Source organism: Anabas testudineus, chromosome 12, assembly GCF_900324465.2.
Source record: "Anabas testudineus chromosome 12, fAnaTes1.2, whole genome shotgun sequence".
NCBI classification, from domain to species: domain Eukaryota; kingdom Metazoa; phylum Chordata; class Actinopteri; order Anabantiformes; family Anabantidae; genus Anabas; species Anabas testudineus.
Genome location: NC_046621.1, coordinates 12,826,220 through 12,845,463, shown reverse-complemented (window position 1 = coordinate 12,845,463; position 19,244 = coordinate 12,826,220). Strand labels below are relative to the sequence as shown.

The 19,244-nt window shown below is 39.9% G+C and overlaps 1 protein-coding gene across 4 annotated transcripts in view; it reads left to right on the top strand.

The window, feature by feature from the left end:
• The first annotated feature begins 1,852 nt into the window (after positions 1-1,852).
• col12a1a (collagen, type XII, alpha 1a) overlaps positions 1,853-19,244 on the top strand; it is a 54,435-nt gene continuing 37,043 nt past the window's right edge. For 3 of the 4 annotated variants that reach the window (XM_026354978.1, XM_026354977.1, XM_026354979.1), the window contains exons 1-17: positions 1,853-2,011; positions 3,024-3,129; positions 6,614-6,730; positions 6,820-6,963; positions 7,395-7,448; positions 8,651-8,914; positions 9,071-9,235; positions 9,434-9,607; positions 9,795-10,085; positions 10,215-10,817; positions 11,245-11,523; positions 11,614-11,889; positions 12,007-12,279; positions 16,226-16,495; positions 17,438-17,704; positions 17,804-17,996; positions 18,098-18,222. In XM_026354978.1, the coding sequence (XP_026210763.1) occupies positions 3,060-3,129; positions 6,614-6,730; positions 6,820-6,963; positions 7,395-7,448; positions 8,651-8,914; positions 9,071-9,235; positions 9,434-9,607; positions 9,795-10,085; positions 10,215-10,817; positions 11,245-11,523; positions 11,614-11,889; positions 12,007-12,279; positions 16,226-16,495; positions 17,438-17,704; positions 17,804-17,996; positions 18,098-18,222 (3,565 nt within the window). In that variant the 5' untranslated portion in view covers positions 1,853-2,011; positions 3,024-3,059. The remainder of the gene's footprint in view (positions 2,012-3,023; positions 3,130-6,613; positions 6,731-6,819; positions 6,964-7,394; positions 7,449-8,650; positions 8,915-9,070; positions 9,236-9,433; positions 9,608-9,794; positions 10,086-10,214; positions 10,818-11,244; positions 11,524-11,613; positions 11,890-12,006; positions 12,280-16,225; positions 16,496-17,437; positions 17,705-17,803; positions 17,997-18,097; positions 18,223-19,244) is intronic. The other variant, XM_026354980.1, reaches the window with a different exon arrangement.

Below are 19,244 nucleotides of genomic sequence, written 5' to 3'. Positions count from 1 at the left end.
ATAAAGATAATGTTAGAGCTTTGATTATGTTCCTAAGGTCTGGAGACACACTTTGTATCCTCTCTATAGGATCAGATCATTGGATTCTCCCTTCACAATGTTTACATGATCTTCCCGTTTAACTGAGGTTGTAGTTTTGCTAATCATGCCAGCATACTGCTAATTAAAAATCCATTGCAACATCAACTTTCCGTTGTGGCAGGCATTGCTGATCCTTGCATAGTGCTGGAAATTACTGTAGCCTTAGCTGACAAATGACCTACCCTTGCTTCTAAATCCCAGAGCAGAGCAAGTAGTGCTTCATTGCAGTGTACACCATCAGTTAATTGCTATGGTTAACCAGACGTTATGCTCTTTGCCAGCAAACTGAAACAGCATACCAGCAGGAGTTATTTTAAAACAAATACATTTAAACTATTTATTTTTATTCAAAGTGAACAAATATCACATTTCATCATTTTTAAAATAGTTAACTGCATGTGTACATTCTTTGTTCTTTGTACAGGAGGATAATGGTATACCCATCCATCTTAAGGGTGGGTCGGCAGGACACTACGCCCTACGAAGCCACAATGACTCTGGCTGTGTTCTGTGTGTTAGCGTTTGATTTGATGAGTCAGGATCACTTCAGATCTCACAGTCAGCATTTTCTTTTTTTTTTTTTACTTAAAACACATTTGAAACCAGTGGGTTGACCCCATGCTATTACCCAAACCAACTTGGAAAATAAAATGACTGTAATTTGATGATGAATCATCGAGGATTGTTTGAAGTCAGGTTAAATACCCTGCACTGTACCTCAGTCACATCTGTAATACACGACTGATCGGTTCACAGGGAGTGGATATGTTGTGTATGAGTGGTTTAGTGCTGAAATGCCTAACAAACTACAGTGAACTGTCTGTGCAACTGGACTTTTATAGTCAGCTGTGAAGATTATGCTGATGCTGTATGTGATTTAAAAACTCTCTATTGTGCTGATCTGGGAAATTATTTCTCCTCCTGTTAATAATCTCAGTATGTTTAATGTTTGAAATTGCTACTCAAGATGCAAATAATAAAACTTTACACCTTAATAAATTGTTTCAGTTGTTTCAAACTCAGTTCCAGCTGTAGATGTTACGTTACATTAGCTATTTTAAGAAACAGATCAAAATCCATTTCACAATCATAAAACTGCAGTCCTCGTTGTACATTGTGTTTTTTTTATTAATTTGTTAACATGGATTGAATTTATCTGAGTAATCCCAACATATCTTTAGTGTAGGTCTTCCTTTGTAGCACTAGAGGGCACCAAAAAACCATCAGTCAGGTCCTCCTTCTTTATTGTGGCAGTGGATGGCACAGTCGGTGTGGCTTAAATATTCCACTCTAGATAAAAGTTACATTTTCCATTCCTTGTTATGAATAAACGTGTAAAATTAGTGCAAATGTTATTATCTTCTTAGCATGTACGACTCGTTGTGAAATATACATGTGTATAATATGTTGGGATTTCTGTTTACAAAGCGAAAAAAATTGCCACTTTATTGTAGTTGACATCAGAGTAAATACAGTACTTTGGTTTCCTTTTGCGCATATGAAACACTCCCAGTCACAGTGTCGTCTGGCCAACTGTGCCCCTACTGTGAAGTCATACTGCCACTGGAAACTCATTAAATCACCAGACCAAAGAATTTCATGAAAAAAAAAAAAAGTCCTTTCCAAACAGTGAGTCGGGTCTTAGCGGGGGACATACATCAACTGACAGGCAGAGTTTCGTAAGACGCGCGTATGATGGTAAATGGAGAGCTGGGAACTGCCCCCTTATTAAGTAGCCGGTGATGGAAAGATTCTTCCCACTTGGAAAGAGGCTTTTCCTTCTTGGACATCTACTGGCGGAGCTTCCAGTAGCCAGAGAGAGGAGAGAGGGGTCCAGCCGCAGCTCCTGAGAAGTTCCACTTTCTTCAGGGGAGGCTTAACGCAGGCTGCTCTGAGATTTGGTCGGCTCATTTTTGGGGAGGTTGAATTGGTGAGTAAAGTGCCTTTTAAAGTCTTTGGCATTAGAAATGATTTATATTTAATCAGTTTGCCATAATTTTCATATTTTTATTGTTCTTTTTTTTTTTTCTAATGCTGTATGTGCGCTTTGCCATCATTTATGTGAGTTGTGCCTTGCGCGCGTATTTTAAGATGATTTCAAAAAACTTTTACCAAAATTTTAAAACAACTTTGGTTTCAAGTGCCGGCAATGTAAGGTGTATAAATGGTTGCAATAGCAGGGAATTGTGTTTTAGGCCTTAAGCTGATTTTGGACTTGTGATTAGATGAGCTCCTTGTGTCGGAGAGGGTCGCTGCAATTTTCTTGTTTGTGCACCAGGCGGAGCGCACGACCCGTGGAACAGACGCCTTTCCAGGGTATTCTGTAGATGGGCTATTGATCCTTAAGTAAAGAGTAACCTCTCTCCAGGTAGATTCCTTAACAGGAGCTAATGATTACAGAGTAACAATGGGTTTAAACGTGTTTAAAACCACTGTCCCTCATTGTTTTCAGTAACTGAATCTAACCCAGTCACAAAAAATATTTGATTAAAGTGAAAGATCTACACTACATATAATATCACAAAATGAGTTTTTGCTGACCCTTTGGTCTATGCAGGTCTAAAGTGAGATAATCACAGACTACTATGTAGTGAGCTGTGGAGCAGATGAGACTGCTGGACTCCAGATTATGCATGTGGAAATATAACAGGAGGCGCATGTGTTAAATGTTTGAACGTTTTTTTGTTTGTTTAGATTTTTCATTACTGAAGACACACTCACAGTATTTTACTAAATACCTGCCTCAGGGTGAGGTGTCAGCTTGAGGCAGCAAGGTGTGGCCCTTGTTGTGTAAGCCCGTCTAGATGGAGCTTGCTCTTTTTTCATCCAAACGAAAGGCATAGATTTCATTATAAGAGACATCAATCTGGCTTCCACACTTAAAAAATGCAATTCAGTCAGTTGATCTTCAGCCTGAACATGTTTTCTCCTTTTGTCCTCAGACTGATTGATGTATTGCTGACCCTCTAAAACCAAACATGAAGATAGGGCTGTCACTGGCCACAGCTGCCTTCTTTGCAGCCCTGTTATCCTCCATAGATGCTCAAGGTAAATGAAACCACCTGACTGTGGTCTGCTTTCACTCATCATATTCTGCCTCTTTAACTCCTTCTTCTTCTTTCACCTACTTTCTCCACTGGTTGTTAATGTTACGGGTATTAGGCTTGAATGTCAGTGTCATCATATATAAAACTTTGTATTGATAAAATGAATAAAGATGTTATTATTTCATGTGTTTATGCTATGTTCTGGACTATTGACTGACTCCTTAATGATTGTTATGTTTTACCCCTCCTTTTGTAGCACGTTCTGTCAGATTTTTTCAGACTGATTATGGGCTTTGGTATAAATTTCACATCTAGATTCCATTTACTTATATACTTATATAACTTAGGTTTAAACCAATGCTTCAGGAGCAATGTTATCATTCATGATTGACAAATATAAAAAAAACAAGCACACAAAAATGCATTAAATCATTAAATACATTAAGCAGCAGGGCACAGGATATTCATTTTATAGCTTTAAATGTGTGCCCACAAATACTTTAGCAGGGCTGTCTGTGTTTTTAGTTTTATGATGGTAAGCCTCTCACTCTCTCCAAAGCAAAAATTGGAAGACTTCCAAATCCTTGGTATTGGAATGTTATTATACTTATGCTCAGATTGTGGTAGCAAATTGTAAACATTTGTCAAAATCACTGCATTGGTTTGTATTGTGGTTACATCAGTGAGTACTTACTTGTGCAACATCTCTTAACAGCAGAATAGTGGAAGTATAAGTTAAGTCCTGTATTATGCATTAAAGAAAAAAATGTTAATTGCTTTTTACTGAAAGTGAAATTACCTGCTTAGAAGAACTCTCCTCCATTTATTAGACTTTGTTGGTTGAAGTCTAATAAATGGCAGTATTCAAAGGAAATGCAAGTACTTTAAACTTAAACTGACGTGATAAACTTAAATAACTCTGTTATTTTTTGTATGTGTTTCTCCTTTAATAGCAGTTAAATGATTTTTTCTGTACATGTCAAAAGAGCTAACATGTCAGACAGTTAACAATCTGTCAGTAGCTTCGACAAAGACATAGTATCATATGGCAATATAGTATGGAAACCTTCTGATTTTTTCCCCTTTCAAAGCTCTCTGGAGGGGTGAGAGGAGTCTAACGTCTACCCTCACATATCTTCACTAACGGAATGGAAAGATGAAATACGAGAATAGCAAATTAATCCTCAGACAGCACAAAGACAAAGAGCCTTTCTCGGGCTTCTTTGTGGGCATTCACAAAAACGCTGAGTTGCAATACATATGGAAAGTTAATATGCAGTAATGTTTAATGTCAGCACATGTTGTGGAATTACTTTGGCATCTGTCCTGCCTCTTTGGGAGAGTCAGTATTCTTTCCTCCTCTTCTTGGTCTCTCCTCCTGGCAGTGGCTCAGACCAGGATAGCTAGTTGGCTGTCTGGCTGGAGATGAAGGTTACTGACAGAACAGTAGCCAGACTGTGGCCCATGGGAGCCAGAAAGGTTCTTTATTAGGAGGTGATGGGACATATAACAACAACAGCCACAAGGTCAAAGTAACGTACCAGAGATTATTTAGACACGCCACCTTTGTTCCTCATGTATATTTTAAAACCAGATGGACATGTGGTCAAAGGAATTGTAACAAACTGAAATGACAAGCTTACACCATCTTGCCATGAACAAATGAGGGAGTGGAAGGCACAGACCCGTCTAGGATTTTTATTTTTTTATTTGAATTTTCAATCCACTATTTACTCCTTTGTTACTTCCTAGCCCCCTCACCACTCACACACACCTACATAAACAAACTCCCTTACCGAACACACTTCCATAAACCTTACCATTTGTTGTTGGAGATGAGTACTCACGGAGAAATCAGGGGGAACACGGCCCATCGGGGCTCCTTGAGTTGATATGCCAGGTTGGTGATCCTCCAATCCCAGTTTTTAAGTATTTGGTGGCCTCCTGTTTGTCATCTGCCTGTGTATTCATTGTGTCCAAAGCTATGACTTCCTCCTGTGAAGTGTATTTTATGATGATATTCTTGCCTCCCATGGCACTCTCATTCTACTTCACAACTAGCATGCACCAACGTGGCAAAAATCTTGCCTGATAGGATACTGTCTTCTGCATGAATTGGTATTTCAAGTCAGCTCAAATAATGTCATGCTAACGTCAACAATATCTGTAATTTCCTCACAAAATTGAATTAATTTACTTTTTTCAGTTGCTCACTGTGTCACACTGAAGCATTTTCATCTTCAAACACACAATTCCTATTTAATACCCTAACCTTTTGAGCAAAGTTGCACGTAACAAATTATGATTCTTTGAATGACAGTGGCTATTTTGGCTAATAAGGAAATCTTTTACTTCATAAATTTAACTCTTAAATGACTTGACTTGTCGCCAATAGGACTTTAATGCATGCAAATGACACACTAAATGTTATCACACCTCCTCCTGCTGTACTTTACATTATCTGTCAGCTGGTAAAGCTGTAAGAAAGAATATCATTTTAAAATACATTTGTCATCTCTGTCTGTGTGGTCCCAACTGTACATGGAAACTACTGTCCAGTCAATCAAAGTTGTTGAACTAAACAACTTTCTCATGTACATGATGCATGAAGCTGTGATAAAGTCAGCTCGATGTAAAGACGTGTGGTCTTGTCACACTGTATGTGTTTTCCTGTATTTATTTTAACGTACACACTCTCTCTGACCCAGTACAGCTGAACAGTCTTTAGAGTGTCTAAAGTAAACTTATTCTCTCATGCCTTCTTATGCATTATGCCTCCAATGAAAAAGTACACAAGTGTCTCCGGTGACAAATTGTGTATTCTTTTTAAAAGGTTTGCAATGGATATGTGCCACTTGTGTAGACAGTCTTAACCAAATACACAACAAACCATTTTTTTGTCTTTGAAATATGTTTATATACAATGTATATATAACATATGGTGTTCAATTTTGTCAAGAGTTACGTCAGTATGGCAACCTCGATTCCATTGTATAATCAGTAACTTGAGAATGTAGTCACTTTTGTATTTTTGTAATGCTGAGATCAACTCCGTCATAATAGCAGTTTAGTTACAGTATGTGGTTGAGGCATGCGTTGTAATGACTGCACTCAGCATGTGTTGGATGGTTCACCCAGTGTTTGCACTTTGGCAGAGTGCACACGTTGTGTATGCCAGTGCTTGAGTTGCTGTCCATCTTGGTTGGGCAACTCAAACAAATGCCATTTTGTTCCAAAATGGCTTCTCACACTTTTTTCATTGTCGTCACGTGTTCTTCACTTGTCACCCTCACAAATGGATGTCAGTGCTATGTCTCTGTCCCCAACAACAAACAAGTCCACTTCAGTCATGAAGTGTTTGTGTTGGGATCATTGTGAATGCTTGAAAAAAAAAGCCTAACTTTGATTTGATCATAAATATCACCATAGTCATACACACCCTAGCATTTCTTATGATTTAACAATATTCCATCTCTTATTTGCAGTGGAACCTCCCTCTGACTTGAAATTTAAAATTCTAAATGAGAACACAGTGGAAATGTCATGGACAAGACCCTTTTCAACAATACAGGGCTTCAAAATACAAGTTGTATCAGATGCAGGTTAGTATGGAGTCAATACCACTATTTACGCAGGCAGCAAATATAAACACTTTACCTCCAACAATTTTCTGTCTCATGTCTGCTCTTAGATGAACCATCTAGAGAGTTTACTCTCGACGCTTATGCCACTTCAACCTCGATCACTGATCTGACCCCTGATGTGGACTACTCAGTGTCCATAAACTCCTATTATGGGGTAGAGGAGAGCTTACCCATCTTTGGGCAACTGACCAGTAAGTACATTTTTAATAAGCAGTATAGTTACCTTGTTTTTAAACATTCATGTAGCAGTGCAGTATTGCAGTGTGGGATGTTGTGAAGTTATAAAAGGTACAGTATTTAGAAATGCCTCTGTAAATACTGTCAGTGCTAGAGACACAGTATATTAGAGGTCAGGATATTTCTTCCTAATAAGAGTATAACTTATTCTATGTTGGAAATTTGTATCTAGACACGTGATGTATGAAAGTATGTAAAAGACACATGTTTTAAACACATCTGTTTAAAAAGAATGCAGCATTAAGATATGTGTTTGTGTGCATATGGTCGACCAGCTTTTATAAACTTACAATTTTCCTGTCCTTTATCCACTGTGAAAAAACTCACAGTAAGGCAGAGATGGCAATGTTTGATGCCAACTCACCAAGTGTTTCCTGTGTTTCAGTTCAGTCCAGTAACACCAGTGAACGAGTCAGAAGGCCACAGTCAGATGCATTCAGTGAGTATGTTTACTGTACTCTCAACCAAAACCTGAACAGGGCTGGTTTTCCATTTTTTTAAAATACATTTTCCCTCTCATGACCATCATCATTTTTTTCTCCATGGAATTATTTGGTCAGGAATACATTTTATATTCTGTTAGGGTTGTCACAGGGCAAACAGACAGGGTTCTGACAGTGACTCAGAAGGCACATACTGGTTCTTTTAATTTAAACCGGTTGGCACATCAAAAAAAAAGGAAAAGAAGGCTTGAAGCTCGGAGACAATGGTTCTGTTATGCTTCGTGGAGGAAGAGCAGAAGGGGTTGTCAAGCAACAACCTACTTATTTTGTGCTACCTAGAATCGAGTGCTGTCGCTTAAACCAGTGTGTCTTAAGCAACAGTCTTGTTTTAACATTGTCATCTGCTTATGTCACAAACCATAGTGAACAATACTCACTTTTTCCCCAATATGACAATATGGCACTCTACATACACTTCCATACTCTTCTAATCCCAAGTTTAGGGTTAAACAGACAAAAAAGTCTTTCACAAACACCCACTGAATCCCCACTTTGAGGCTTTCATATTCAACATTAAGTCAGGGACTTTTGAGGAAGAAAGATGTCCTATTAAGAATTAGGCGCATGGGATGTGTGGAACAGAATTTAGAGTCAATGAGACCTGGGGGAATGAGGATTAAAGGTTATTCCCATAAATTCAGCCAATTATTTCAATAAAGTCATTTTAAATGTTACAGAGAAGTTCATCTATGGTTTAAATACCAACAGGATTTAAAAGTATAAAACTCCACCTTGCTAGTGGAACCTTTGCAGAAGGTTTAGTCTATAAAGCCACATTTTCGCCTCCGTCTGCTGGAATAACTATACCAGCCCACTGTTGGCACTGACTACTATTTTCTCTGATGTTAGAATACATGTCTTCCAACTAAATGTCAGGGATTTGATTTTATTTTAACAGACAGGAGAAGAAATAGTCCAGTGTAAAGGTACTGAGACCAAGCTTTTACTGCCATACTTTTTTTATTAGCACATTGCTGGTTTGGGATTTTGTTTAACTTTAGACATAACATATCTGCTTTTTTTTACACTTTCCATCAACCGCTAGTAAAACCTAAAGTGGTCCTAATCTGGATCAATCATGTGTGTTACATAATTTTTATATGGCTATCTGGCTTATTTCTCCACTGTCTTTCTCCAGAGTGTTCGGTCAGTGCAGTAGCAGATTTGGTTTTTCTGGTGGATGGCTCATGGAGTGTGGGCAGAGAGAACTTTAAGCACATCCGTAGCTTCATTGGCGCCCTGGCAGGGGCCTTTGATATCGGTGAGGACAAAACCCGTGTCGCTGTGGTTCAGTATAGTACAGACACCCGCACAGAGTTCCCCCTCACCCGTTACACCAGAAGAGGAGACCTGCTCCAAGCCATCGCCTCCCTTCCATACAAGGGAGGAAATACTATGACAGGTAAGGTGTTTTTCAAGACAAGAAAATTGTGTAGTAGCCCTAAAGATCTGATCATTACTTTGAATATGTTTAATGTGTTGACATATAATTTAGGGTTACTGATGCAAGAATGAAAGAAAAAAACTTACAGTAACCACATCCATTTTTGTCATATAGGTGATGCCATAGATTACATGCTGAAAAATATCTTCACGGAGGCAGCTGGATCCAGGAAAGCTTTTCCAAAGGTAGCCATGATCATCACTGATGGAAAATCCCAGGACCCAGTGGAGGAGTATGCCAAAAGACTTAGGAACATTGGAGTGGAAATATTTGTCCTAGGTATGGTTTATTATTCAGTGTTTTGTCGAATTGTGCTCTCCCATGTGAAAGTCTGCCTGCTCTCGGAAACCATTTGATTTCCATTTGAATGTTCATTGTGATCCATATTTTCTTTGATTAAATTGGTCAAAGTCAAATACTCATTGCAGTACTCACGATGAGTTCATGTTGTTGTACCTTTTTCATTTTTCCACTAAGGTATAAAGGGAGCAGATGAGGATGAGCTTAAGGAAATGGCCTCGACACCTTACAACAAACATGTGTACAATGTGCCCAACTTTGACCTGATCCAAGAAGTACAGAAAAGAATCATCAGAGAGGTGTGCTCCGGTGTTGATGAGCAACTCAGCTCTCTGGTCAGCGGAGAAGAATGTAAGTTTAAATTATGATTTATAAATGTGTTTGTCTTTGACATGAATAGGAAGTGCTGCCAGTGTTAACTTACTGCCCACCAAACAATGTGATGCTTACAAGGTTTGAATACCTGTGTAATAAAATGTCTAAATTGTTTATTTCTTCAAGCTAACATTTTTGCATATCTTGTGATTTTTTTCCTCAGTGGTAGAGCCAGCCTCTAATCTGCAGGTCATTGAAATTGCATCTAAGTCAATGAGAGTTACATGGGATGCCTCCCTGGGTGATATTACAGGCTACAAGCTCACCCTAATTCCCATGCTAGCTGGAATGAAACGCCAAGAGCTGTACATTGGGCCCACTCAGACATCCATTAATGTACGTGACCTTTCCCCTGAAACTGAGTATGAGATCACCTTGTATGCCCTTAAAGGTCTTGCTCCTAGTGAACCCATCATGGCCATGGAAAAGACCCAGCCTGTAAAGGTATCAACAGGTAAGGTGACATGTCATGTGTCGTTATTTGTTTGTGTAGATTTATTAAGTTCCTCACTTGTTAACTGCTGTTTCAGTATGGATGTAAAGGACTTTAAGTAACTCATGATTTTTGAATTTCTTTTTCAAGAGTGCTCCCTGGGAGTGGATGTGCAGGCTGATGTGGTACTTCTGGTTGATGGCTCATACAGTATTGGATTACAAAATTTTGCCAAAGTCCGTGCCTTTTTGGAAGTTCTGGTCAATTCGTTTGACATTGGACCCAACAAAGTCCAACTTAGCTTGGTCCAGTACAGCCGTGATCCACACACTGAGTTTGCCCTCAACACTCACCATGATATAAATGCTGTTGTCAAAGCTGTGCGTACCTTTCCCTACCGTGGAGGCTCCACTAATACTGGCAAGGCCATGACCTATGTCAGGGAGAAGATCTTTATTCCTGCCCGTGGAGCGAGACAAAATGTCCCCCGTGTCATGGTCCTGATCACAGATGGAAAATCATCAGATTCTTTTAAGAATGCAGCAACCGGTCTGAGGGATATTGATGTGGAGATCTTTGCTGTTGGTGTGAAGGATGCAGTAAGGTCTGAGCTAGAGGCCATTGCAAATCCCCCAGCAGACAATCATGTCTTTGAGGTGGAGGACTTTGATGCCTTCCAGAGGATCTCTAAGGAGCTGACACAGTCCATCTGTCTGAGGATTGAACAGGAGCTGCTTAACATCAAAAAGAGAAGTAAGTGAAATGATAGAACATTTAGATATTTAAAGATAAGTGTGATTTGGAGTATATGCCCATAACCCCTTGGCATCAGTTTGGATGGTCCATACAGTCCCTATGAGGTACTCTGCCACATGAATCTTAGTTTCCCTGGTCTTTGTTTCAGTCAAGAGAAAACATAGTCAAGAAAATTACAAGAAAAAAAACAAGTGAATGAGCTTTATCACACCACCTGTTATCATATTGTGCTCTTTTGATTTGACCACGTTTTACAACAGAAAAGAGAAAATTACAACACTTTAATACAATGGTACTGAATAGAGGAGTAAAATAGTTACAGTTCCTCCATACACTTCACATATTTACTGTCAAACATTTAAATGGTAGGACTTGTTCGTGATTTTGCACAGACTTTTGCATTACAGTAATCTGTAATTTTCAGGTTTACTTCCACCCACTGACTTGAGGTTCTCTGAGATTACCTCCAGAAGCTTCCGCACCACCTGGACAGCCCCTGCTGCCAACGTCATGTCGTATCTGGTGCGTTTCCGCAAGGCTGAAGATGTCACTGGAGACTATATTTCCATGGCAGTGTCTGGTGATACCACAACAGTCATTCTGCCCCACCTTTTTCCCCTTACCACCTATGAAGTCAATGTCTTTGCTCAGTATGACAAAGGTGACAGTTTCCCTTTGACTGGTGAAGAGACCACTCTGGAAGGTAAGGCAGGTTTACTCTAGACTTTACCCAATACTACTAAAATAATTGAAATTAGAATATTTAACATCTGTAATAATCTTTCCTTTTCAGAGCAAGGCACTGTACGAAATCTACGAGTTTCTGAGGAGACAACAAACAGTTTTAGGGTGTCATGGCAAGCTGCTCCAGGTCCGGTGATCAGGTATCGCCTGTCCTACATTCCACTGAGTGGTGGTGGGGAGACATTGGAAGCACAGACCATTGGAACAGAGACTACAATAGTTCTCCAGGAGCTTTTTCCAATCACTACCTACCGTGTGTCTGTGTCAGCGGAGTATTCAACAGGTGTTGGGGATGAGATGCAAGTGGATGGTACCACTAAGGAAGGTTAGTTTGAAAAGCTACCAGTCATTAGGAAGTAATTTGTTAATACTAAGTGGAAAACAGTTAGCAAACCTTTGTATGTAATATTATAGAGTCTGATCTATTTTTATTTCCTTTCAGTCCGTGGCTCTCCTCGTGACCTTCATGTTTTTGATGAGACCATATCCACAATGAAACTGGCATGGCAGGCTGCTCCAGGAAATGTTCTCCAGTACCGAATTGCTTTCAAACCTGCTGAGGGTGGTGATAGGAAGGAGATATCTGTTAAGGGAGATACTACCCAGGCAGTGCTAAAGAACCTCCAACCAGCCACTGAATATGAGATTTTTGTTAGTGCTCGCTATTCCTCTGGTGTTGGTGATCCTCTTCTGGGTGTTGGAACCACCTTAGAAGGTAAGGGACAATGTTTCATTGCTAATGTCTAATGTAAAACCTTTAAAGCATGGCAGGATTAGACTATGTGTAACAGAAAAGTTACAAATGCTTTGTGGCTGTGGGCTCAGCAGTGGGTAAAGCTGACTAGATAAATGTATTATTGTGTTCAGCTTTTTTCATGAAGTAAGAAACCTCTGAGATTTAGGCAATCACATTTTGGGAAATGTTGTTTGTAGTTTACAATTTTTCGCTGCCCTGCATGGTGAAAACCGCTGGAATTACATAATTTGTCTCCCCTCTTTGGCACTGTATCATCCTGTATTACTCCCAAGGCAACTACATTAGAATTAAGTTTTTCTACTTTGACTGTGCAAGATTGGTTTAGCATATGGATTGTGGTTAAAGGGGAAAAGAAAGGAATGCGTCACTTCATGAAATTCTTTTAGCACAGATGTTTGGCTGGGGTGGCTATGCCACACACATAGTGGTGAAAACGGGTGGCAGTGTTTCCAATTAATGGTTGAGTTTTGCTTCTATAATTTAAAGATGACAGTTTGATAACAATTGTGTGACAGTAGGTCTAATTTCCAGTTTGGGAGATGGTGGTGAGCGGGCATCATTTTTTTGGGGTTTTAAATGTAAACAGTTATTGTTTAATAAGGCATGTTGATGGTTTAGTCAAACTGGCACTGAGAAGAAATTAGGCTTTGCTTATTTATGTTGCTTGCTTGCAGACAGTGACTGCTTATCAAAGCTGGGACTGTAGCACCTAAAATATGTGTGACATGAAGAAAACAGCAAAGTGGTGGTTTTTCCTCCTGTTCAAACTAATGTAATTAAAGTAATTAGATTTTTCTCTGTAAGTAGTTTGAGCCCAGAGTTGTTAAGATAAGTCCATAAGTTTTGATGAAATGCTTTTGCTGTTTTCCTTCTTTTTTTCTGTTTACACATTGACCAGGCTTTAATTATAGGGTTAGTGTTCACAGGTCAAATCTGCACTGTCATCAGCCACACACCTCCACAGGAAAGAACTCCATGACAAAGCACCATTTGCTCATTTTGAGTCCATGTAGGTGAAAATGGGAAGAGAGTGGCTTTCACAAAGAAATCCCTTGTGGTATTCAACAGTGGGTGGCAGCCAATACAGAAGCCCTGAGTAAGACTGAGTTATAACATCCTAAAAGGACTCAGAGAGGGTGTATTAGGGAATGCTTATATGAATGTCTCAATGTAGACTTTGTACATTAACATGGCAAAATTATTTACTCAAAAAAAAGGGTGTTGCAACCAACATCTGGAAGATGTTACCTAAGAGGACCTTGAAAGCTGTGTGAGCTGTCTGTCTGGTCCCAGGGAAAACTGTCTGTTCTTCTTCCTTCAGGGTGGGGCAAAGGACAAGCAGAGGCAGAGCCAGGGCGAGGATGAGAAGTAAAAAATTGTCCATCATGTGTGAACCAGATTGCCTTAGGGTGGCCTGGTGGATGAAAAGCTCAGCCCAAATTAGAGAGATCATGTGTTCAGCCACTATCCATCTCTAAAATAGTTAACTACTATCATGACAATACAAATATTTTCAGAAGTGCCACAAGGATTTCTTTCATGATCTCTAACAGTAAAACAGCACAATGCCAGGGGAAAGTTTAGCATCTTGGTTTGATTTCCTTTCAAAATGATGCCTTTGGATATTTTAGGCAGTGCCAGGCTCTTTCAGAGGTAGCACCAGACCAGACTGTTTTTATCCACCAGTCTAAAGGTCCTTTGAGGTAAAAGGCCAGAGACAGGCAGCCTTGGCACATAGACACTAACGGCTTCATCGTTGTGGCTCAGATGTATGTTTTAGTGAACCAAGAGCAATAAAGTAAGGGAAGTTTGAAGTGGGTGCCAGTGCTGAGATGGTAATGTGAGAGAATGATGTACTTCCTGGAGTGACTTTGAGGAAGTTTGCAGAATAAGCATAACTCAATAAAGCAGAGCTTAGGTGGTTCGAATTCTAACAGCCATATAAAAGTATACTATCTGTTATATTAATATATAAGATAATTTCCAGAATCAGGTGCTAGTGATTCCTTGGCATTTTCCCTGCCTGCTGGCACTTGTGTTTTTTCACAAGCTCAGACGTTTTTGGCTACAGATGTAAAGGTTATGTCAGCACATGCCCTGCAGGAAAACTTTTAAATGATCCTAAGTTGTGTCATGTGGTTTTTAAGAGGTGTGGGTGAGGCTTTAATGGGAATTTCTCTGCAAGGTCTTAATTTGAATTTGTAGACTCCTTGAAGGTTGAGATTTATTAAGGTGGGGTTAAACTACTGTGTATATATTGAAGATATCAAAACTTATCTTCACCAACGGTGACACTTTCTTATTCCTCTCTCACCATTTGTTTGATGTTCTGAGTTGAGCATTTAATTTTCCATGCAAGCTCCTGGAGTTATTTATTTCTGATCAAGTGCAGCGTTAAAATATTTGAAAGCTCAGGGTTCACATAATCTGGTGATGATTAATAGATTGATGAGTTTTTGTATTCACTGGAGCTGGTCGGCTACTCCTCTGGAACAGGTTGTGAGGGTCTGCTGCTTGCTGGATATAGTGCTGACATTAAGCTTGATGCTCCCACTCTTTCTCTCTGCACCTTTTTCCTAGAACAGTGTGTGAGCTGGTAATGTCTGCAAACAAACACACAAAAACTGTCAATTTCTAACTGAAATTTTGTAAATGATTTCATACCTAGTGAAAGTGGATCCAATGTCTGCAGAAGTCATTATCTTCTCGATCCTTTCACGCTTGCTTTGCACAGAGCTGAAAAAGTCTAGTTCAAGTGTATGCTTGGCAAAAAAATGCTTATCTGGATATATAAGGGGCTCAGATGTTTTTTTCTGATCCTCCAAAATCTGGAATTTTGTTGTAATCGCTTCTGGACTCCAGGTGTAGATCGCTTTGACTAGCAGACATAGCCGCTTCTGTTGTGTCTGCTTCTGTTTCTGTATCAGCTTCCAATTCATCTGTAATGCACTGATGCTGAGAAGGAATCGTAGTGTGACATATAGCCACAGTGGCTGCCATTTTTGCAGTATGGTCGCATAACATTTCTGAATGATCATGCATTGCACTTGTGGTAAATTTGTGTTGCATCTCATTCTTTGCAATTGGCCTTCTTATCCAACCTCATTTGGTGAGGTTTGATGAATGAAGTCTGAGAAAGACCACCCGGCTTTTCTGCTCTGCTCTTCTTTGCTCTCTTTTCCACGACTGTGATTATGTTGCCATTAGGGGCTGGCAAATAGGCACTTAGTGGCTTAAATGTGCATCAAGATCCAAGGGTTTGGTTAGGAGACTGTGTGCCTATCCTCCTGCAGTACATACAGCTCCTCTATATGCAGCCAGTGGTAGGGGTCTATCTCAACATGAGCATCCCTCTCAGCCAAGCATGTGCTGTCCGCTCATCATGAAACACCAATCGCCCAATTCTCTCCACACTGTTTTTTGGCCTTTCTCCTTTTCACGAGAGTCTCTCAGGAAAAGCAAGTGAAGGAGAGGAATGGGAGAGCGTAACATCTGCAATTGTAGAAAACACACTTTAGTGGATCTGGTTTCCTCCATTTCAATGGAAAATTAAAGTGCTGCTAGGAGAGGCGCTGAGAGACTGTGTGATTAGTTTTGCAGAGCTTTTTCCAGGACTGTGAAGGGAGAAAATCAGGTTGTTCAAACAGATCCTAAGGGGTTAAAGCAGAGACAGAAGAGGGATTGTTGGGGGGTGTTTGTTTTGTATTCACATAATCAAACCTATGTTTGCATTCAAAATCAACACCACTTGTACAAAACCATCACTGGGCTGCAGCTCCCTGAAGTATTTTGTACCTTGTAACTCCCCCATCTCAGTTTTACTACAATTTGTAGTGCTTATTAATATTTTATCTAAAACCTTCTATCTCTATTTCTAAAGCTGTTACTTTTAATTTCTTCACAGAGCTTGGTTCACCCAGAGACTTGGTGACCAAAGACGTCACCGACACCAGTTTTGCTGTGTCTTGGACTGCGGCCCCTGGTAATGTCCGTCAGTACCGCATCAGGTGGAAATCTCTGTTCAGTGAAGAGGCTGGAGAAACGACCATACCAGGCGACACTACAGCCACAGTACTGGAGGGTCTCACCCCAGAGACACGTTATCAGGTCTCTGTGTATGCTGTCTATGGTCATGGAGAGGGCCAGCCATTGGTTGGAGAGGAAACCACAGATAGTAAGTCATTTTAACACTTCTTAATTAACTGCACTTTTTGAGTTTTTTATGTCTAAGTTTGTGGTTACATGTTCTGTTCATTATGTTTAGCCAAAAGACAGTGTCATGGCTGTTGGCATTTGCCTGATCCATCATAAATATAGCCTTGACATTTTTAAGACTCTATGTGTATTATATGTATGCACAGACATAATGTGCCGCACACCTGCATCCTGTTTTTCATGGGAGAAGCAGCACAGATAGACACCAAAATTTCCCTTGTTTTAAGCAACAATCATGCTTGGATAAGAGAGAACACTGAGTGGAAATATGTCCACGGTTAGTCAAATGAAATGTGCACAACCAAAAATATTTCCAGCCATCAACAGTGTTTATTGATTCTGGCAAGCAAGAAAGGTGGCATCCACCCCAAACACAGCCACGGGGCAGCTTTTGTAGACTTAACCATTCACTTTGCTCATTCCTTCCTTTACCTTGTACTTGATATCTGTTGCTTGCTTTTCTTTTCACTGGGCTGAGCCACAGATGGCAGACTTTGATGCGCAGCTTTTTTCCCTCTACAATTTACATTTGCTCTTAATGCTGTGAGAATAAGAAACACTCTGTGGACACAAAATTGAAAAATCTTAAGTAGTGGTCTGCTCAAACTCACGACATCTAAACCTGACTTCGAAGGCCATAAACTAAACATGATCAGTCAAGTAAATGTGGACCCGTTTTAGGTATACTTCTGACAATCTGAAATATCTGGGTGATTTTGCGTTCATGTATTTGGAAACTGAGCAGAGACGCATAAATGACTGTCTGGTAGCCATACATGTTACTGTTGAGTTTACCAGCAAGAAAGCCATGGTTATATTTCCAATGATAAATTATAAATATATAATATATGTCATTTCTCCTTTTTTAAATTTGTTTTTTTTTTTTCTTTTATCTTTACAGTCTCAGCTGCTGCCAGAGCAATTGTTGTTTCAGACGAGACGGAGAAGAGCATGAAGGTGACATGGCAAAAAGCACCTGGAAACGTTCTCAACTACCGTGTTACCTACAAACCCCAGGAAGGAGGTCGTCAGCTAGCAGCCAAGGTGCCTGGTAATACTACCTCCACTGTGCTTAGACGCCTTCTTCACCTTACCACCTACGACATCAATGTGGTGCCAGTCTACCGTTCTGGAGAAGGCAAAACTAGGCAAGGAGCAGGAACAACATGTACGTTGGTCTTTTATTCACCACGCCACAAATGTTGTCTTTGTCTTTCTTTCTGGTGCCAAGTGTTGTTCTATATCTTTTAATTTGTCTCCTGTCCAGTGTCACCTTACAAAGGTCCCAGGAACCTTCAAACTTCAGACCCCACCAGGACCAGTTTCCGTGTAACCTGGGACCCTGCTCCTGGTGATGTTAAAGGATACAGAGTCACTTTCCATCCTGTGGGGGAAGACATTGACCTTGGAGAACTTATGGTTGGTCCCTATGACAACACTGTGGTGCTAGAGGAACTCAGGTGTGTCTTTAAGCAGATTGGACTCTCTCGTTGTCAAATAAAAGATTATTCTCATGTATATCATGTGAAAAAACTGAAATCACTTCTTTTGGGGTCTACAGAGCTAGTACCAAATACACAGTGAATGTGTTTGGTATGTTTGATGGAGGAGAGAGTATGCCACTGGCTGGAGAGGAGAAAACCACTCTTAGTGATGGACCTGAACCTCCACCTTTTACAACTCCAAGTAAAGTGAAATACTATTCTAAAACCATAACCATATGTATATATGTCCATATAATGGTATTATGTAATGAAAGGAATAACAGAGAAAGCAAGTTGTACTGTATGCTAAAAGTAATAGCTTTAGTCATTTTGTTACGACACCTGTCATCATCTCTAAGACCATGGCTCCAGGATATTATGTCTCATAACAGTCAGACATCTTAGATGGGATCACATTATAAATTTCTGCTCAAGAAAATAAACTCTAAATTCCTGCCTCATAAAAGCTAAAGAGTTTCTCTAAATGCCTTTCTTCTAGGTCTCATGAAATAACAGATGTAATAGCAATTCCATCCATCTGCCCTTTTTCTTACTTTCTTCATTTTGGGCTTCCGCTTTTTATTTTCAGTCCAGTCCATTCAAGTCCAGCCAGTGTAGATTTGAGCCACAGGCACATAATCTGTTTGTCGTTATAAAGTGTTTTACTACCTTGTGAGTCAGATCAAGGCAGGCAGCAAATATAAGCAAGGAAAATTGTTGTGTTCGCTGGGAGACACTAGAAAGGTCAGCTGGACTGCTCAGCTACAGGGACTAAAAAGGAGACAGTTGTAGAGTCAGTGACAGTTCGCAGCTCCAAAAGATAGCATACAGTAGACGAATGGAGAGAATCCTGGTCCAGCTGATACTATTTACTAGCGACAGTTTAGTCCTCAACAAAATGGAGCTTAGAGACAAAGAAAGTTAAGTTAAGTGTGTGACATTCCCTTTAATTGTTCTAATTTATTAACTGCTTGTTCAATATTTAAAATTAGGCTAGAACTTAATTGGCCTGTACCTTTACATTCAACCTGCTGGAGATGCTGTGTGTTAGCGGGGCATGCTCCTTTCTCTGTATTCCTTTCCTTGTTGTCCTTGAAAACCTGGCAACTGTTGTAATTGTCTGTTGATCTGTAAATCAAATATATAACCTGTTTTTAGTTTCAGTGGCAGATAGTGCAACATCTGCCTTTCCCCGTTGCACATCTGCGGCCTTCTTTTAGGTGC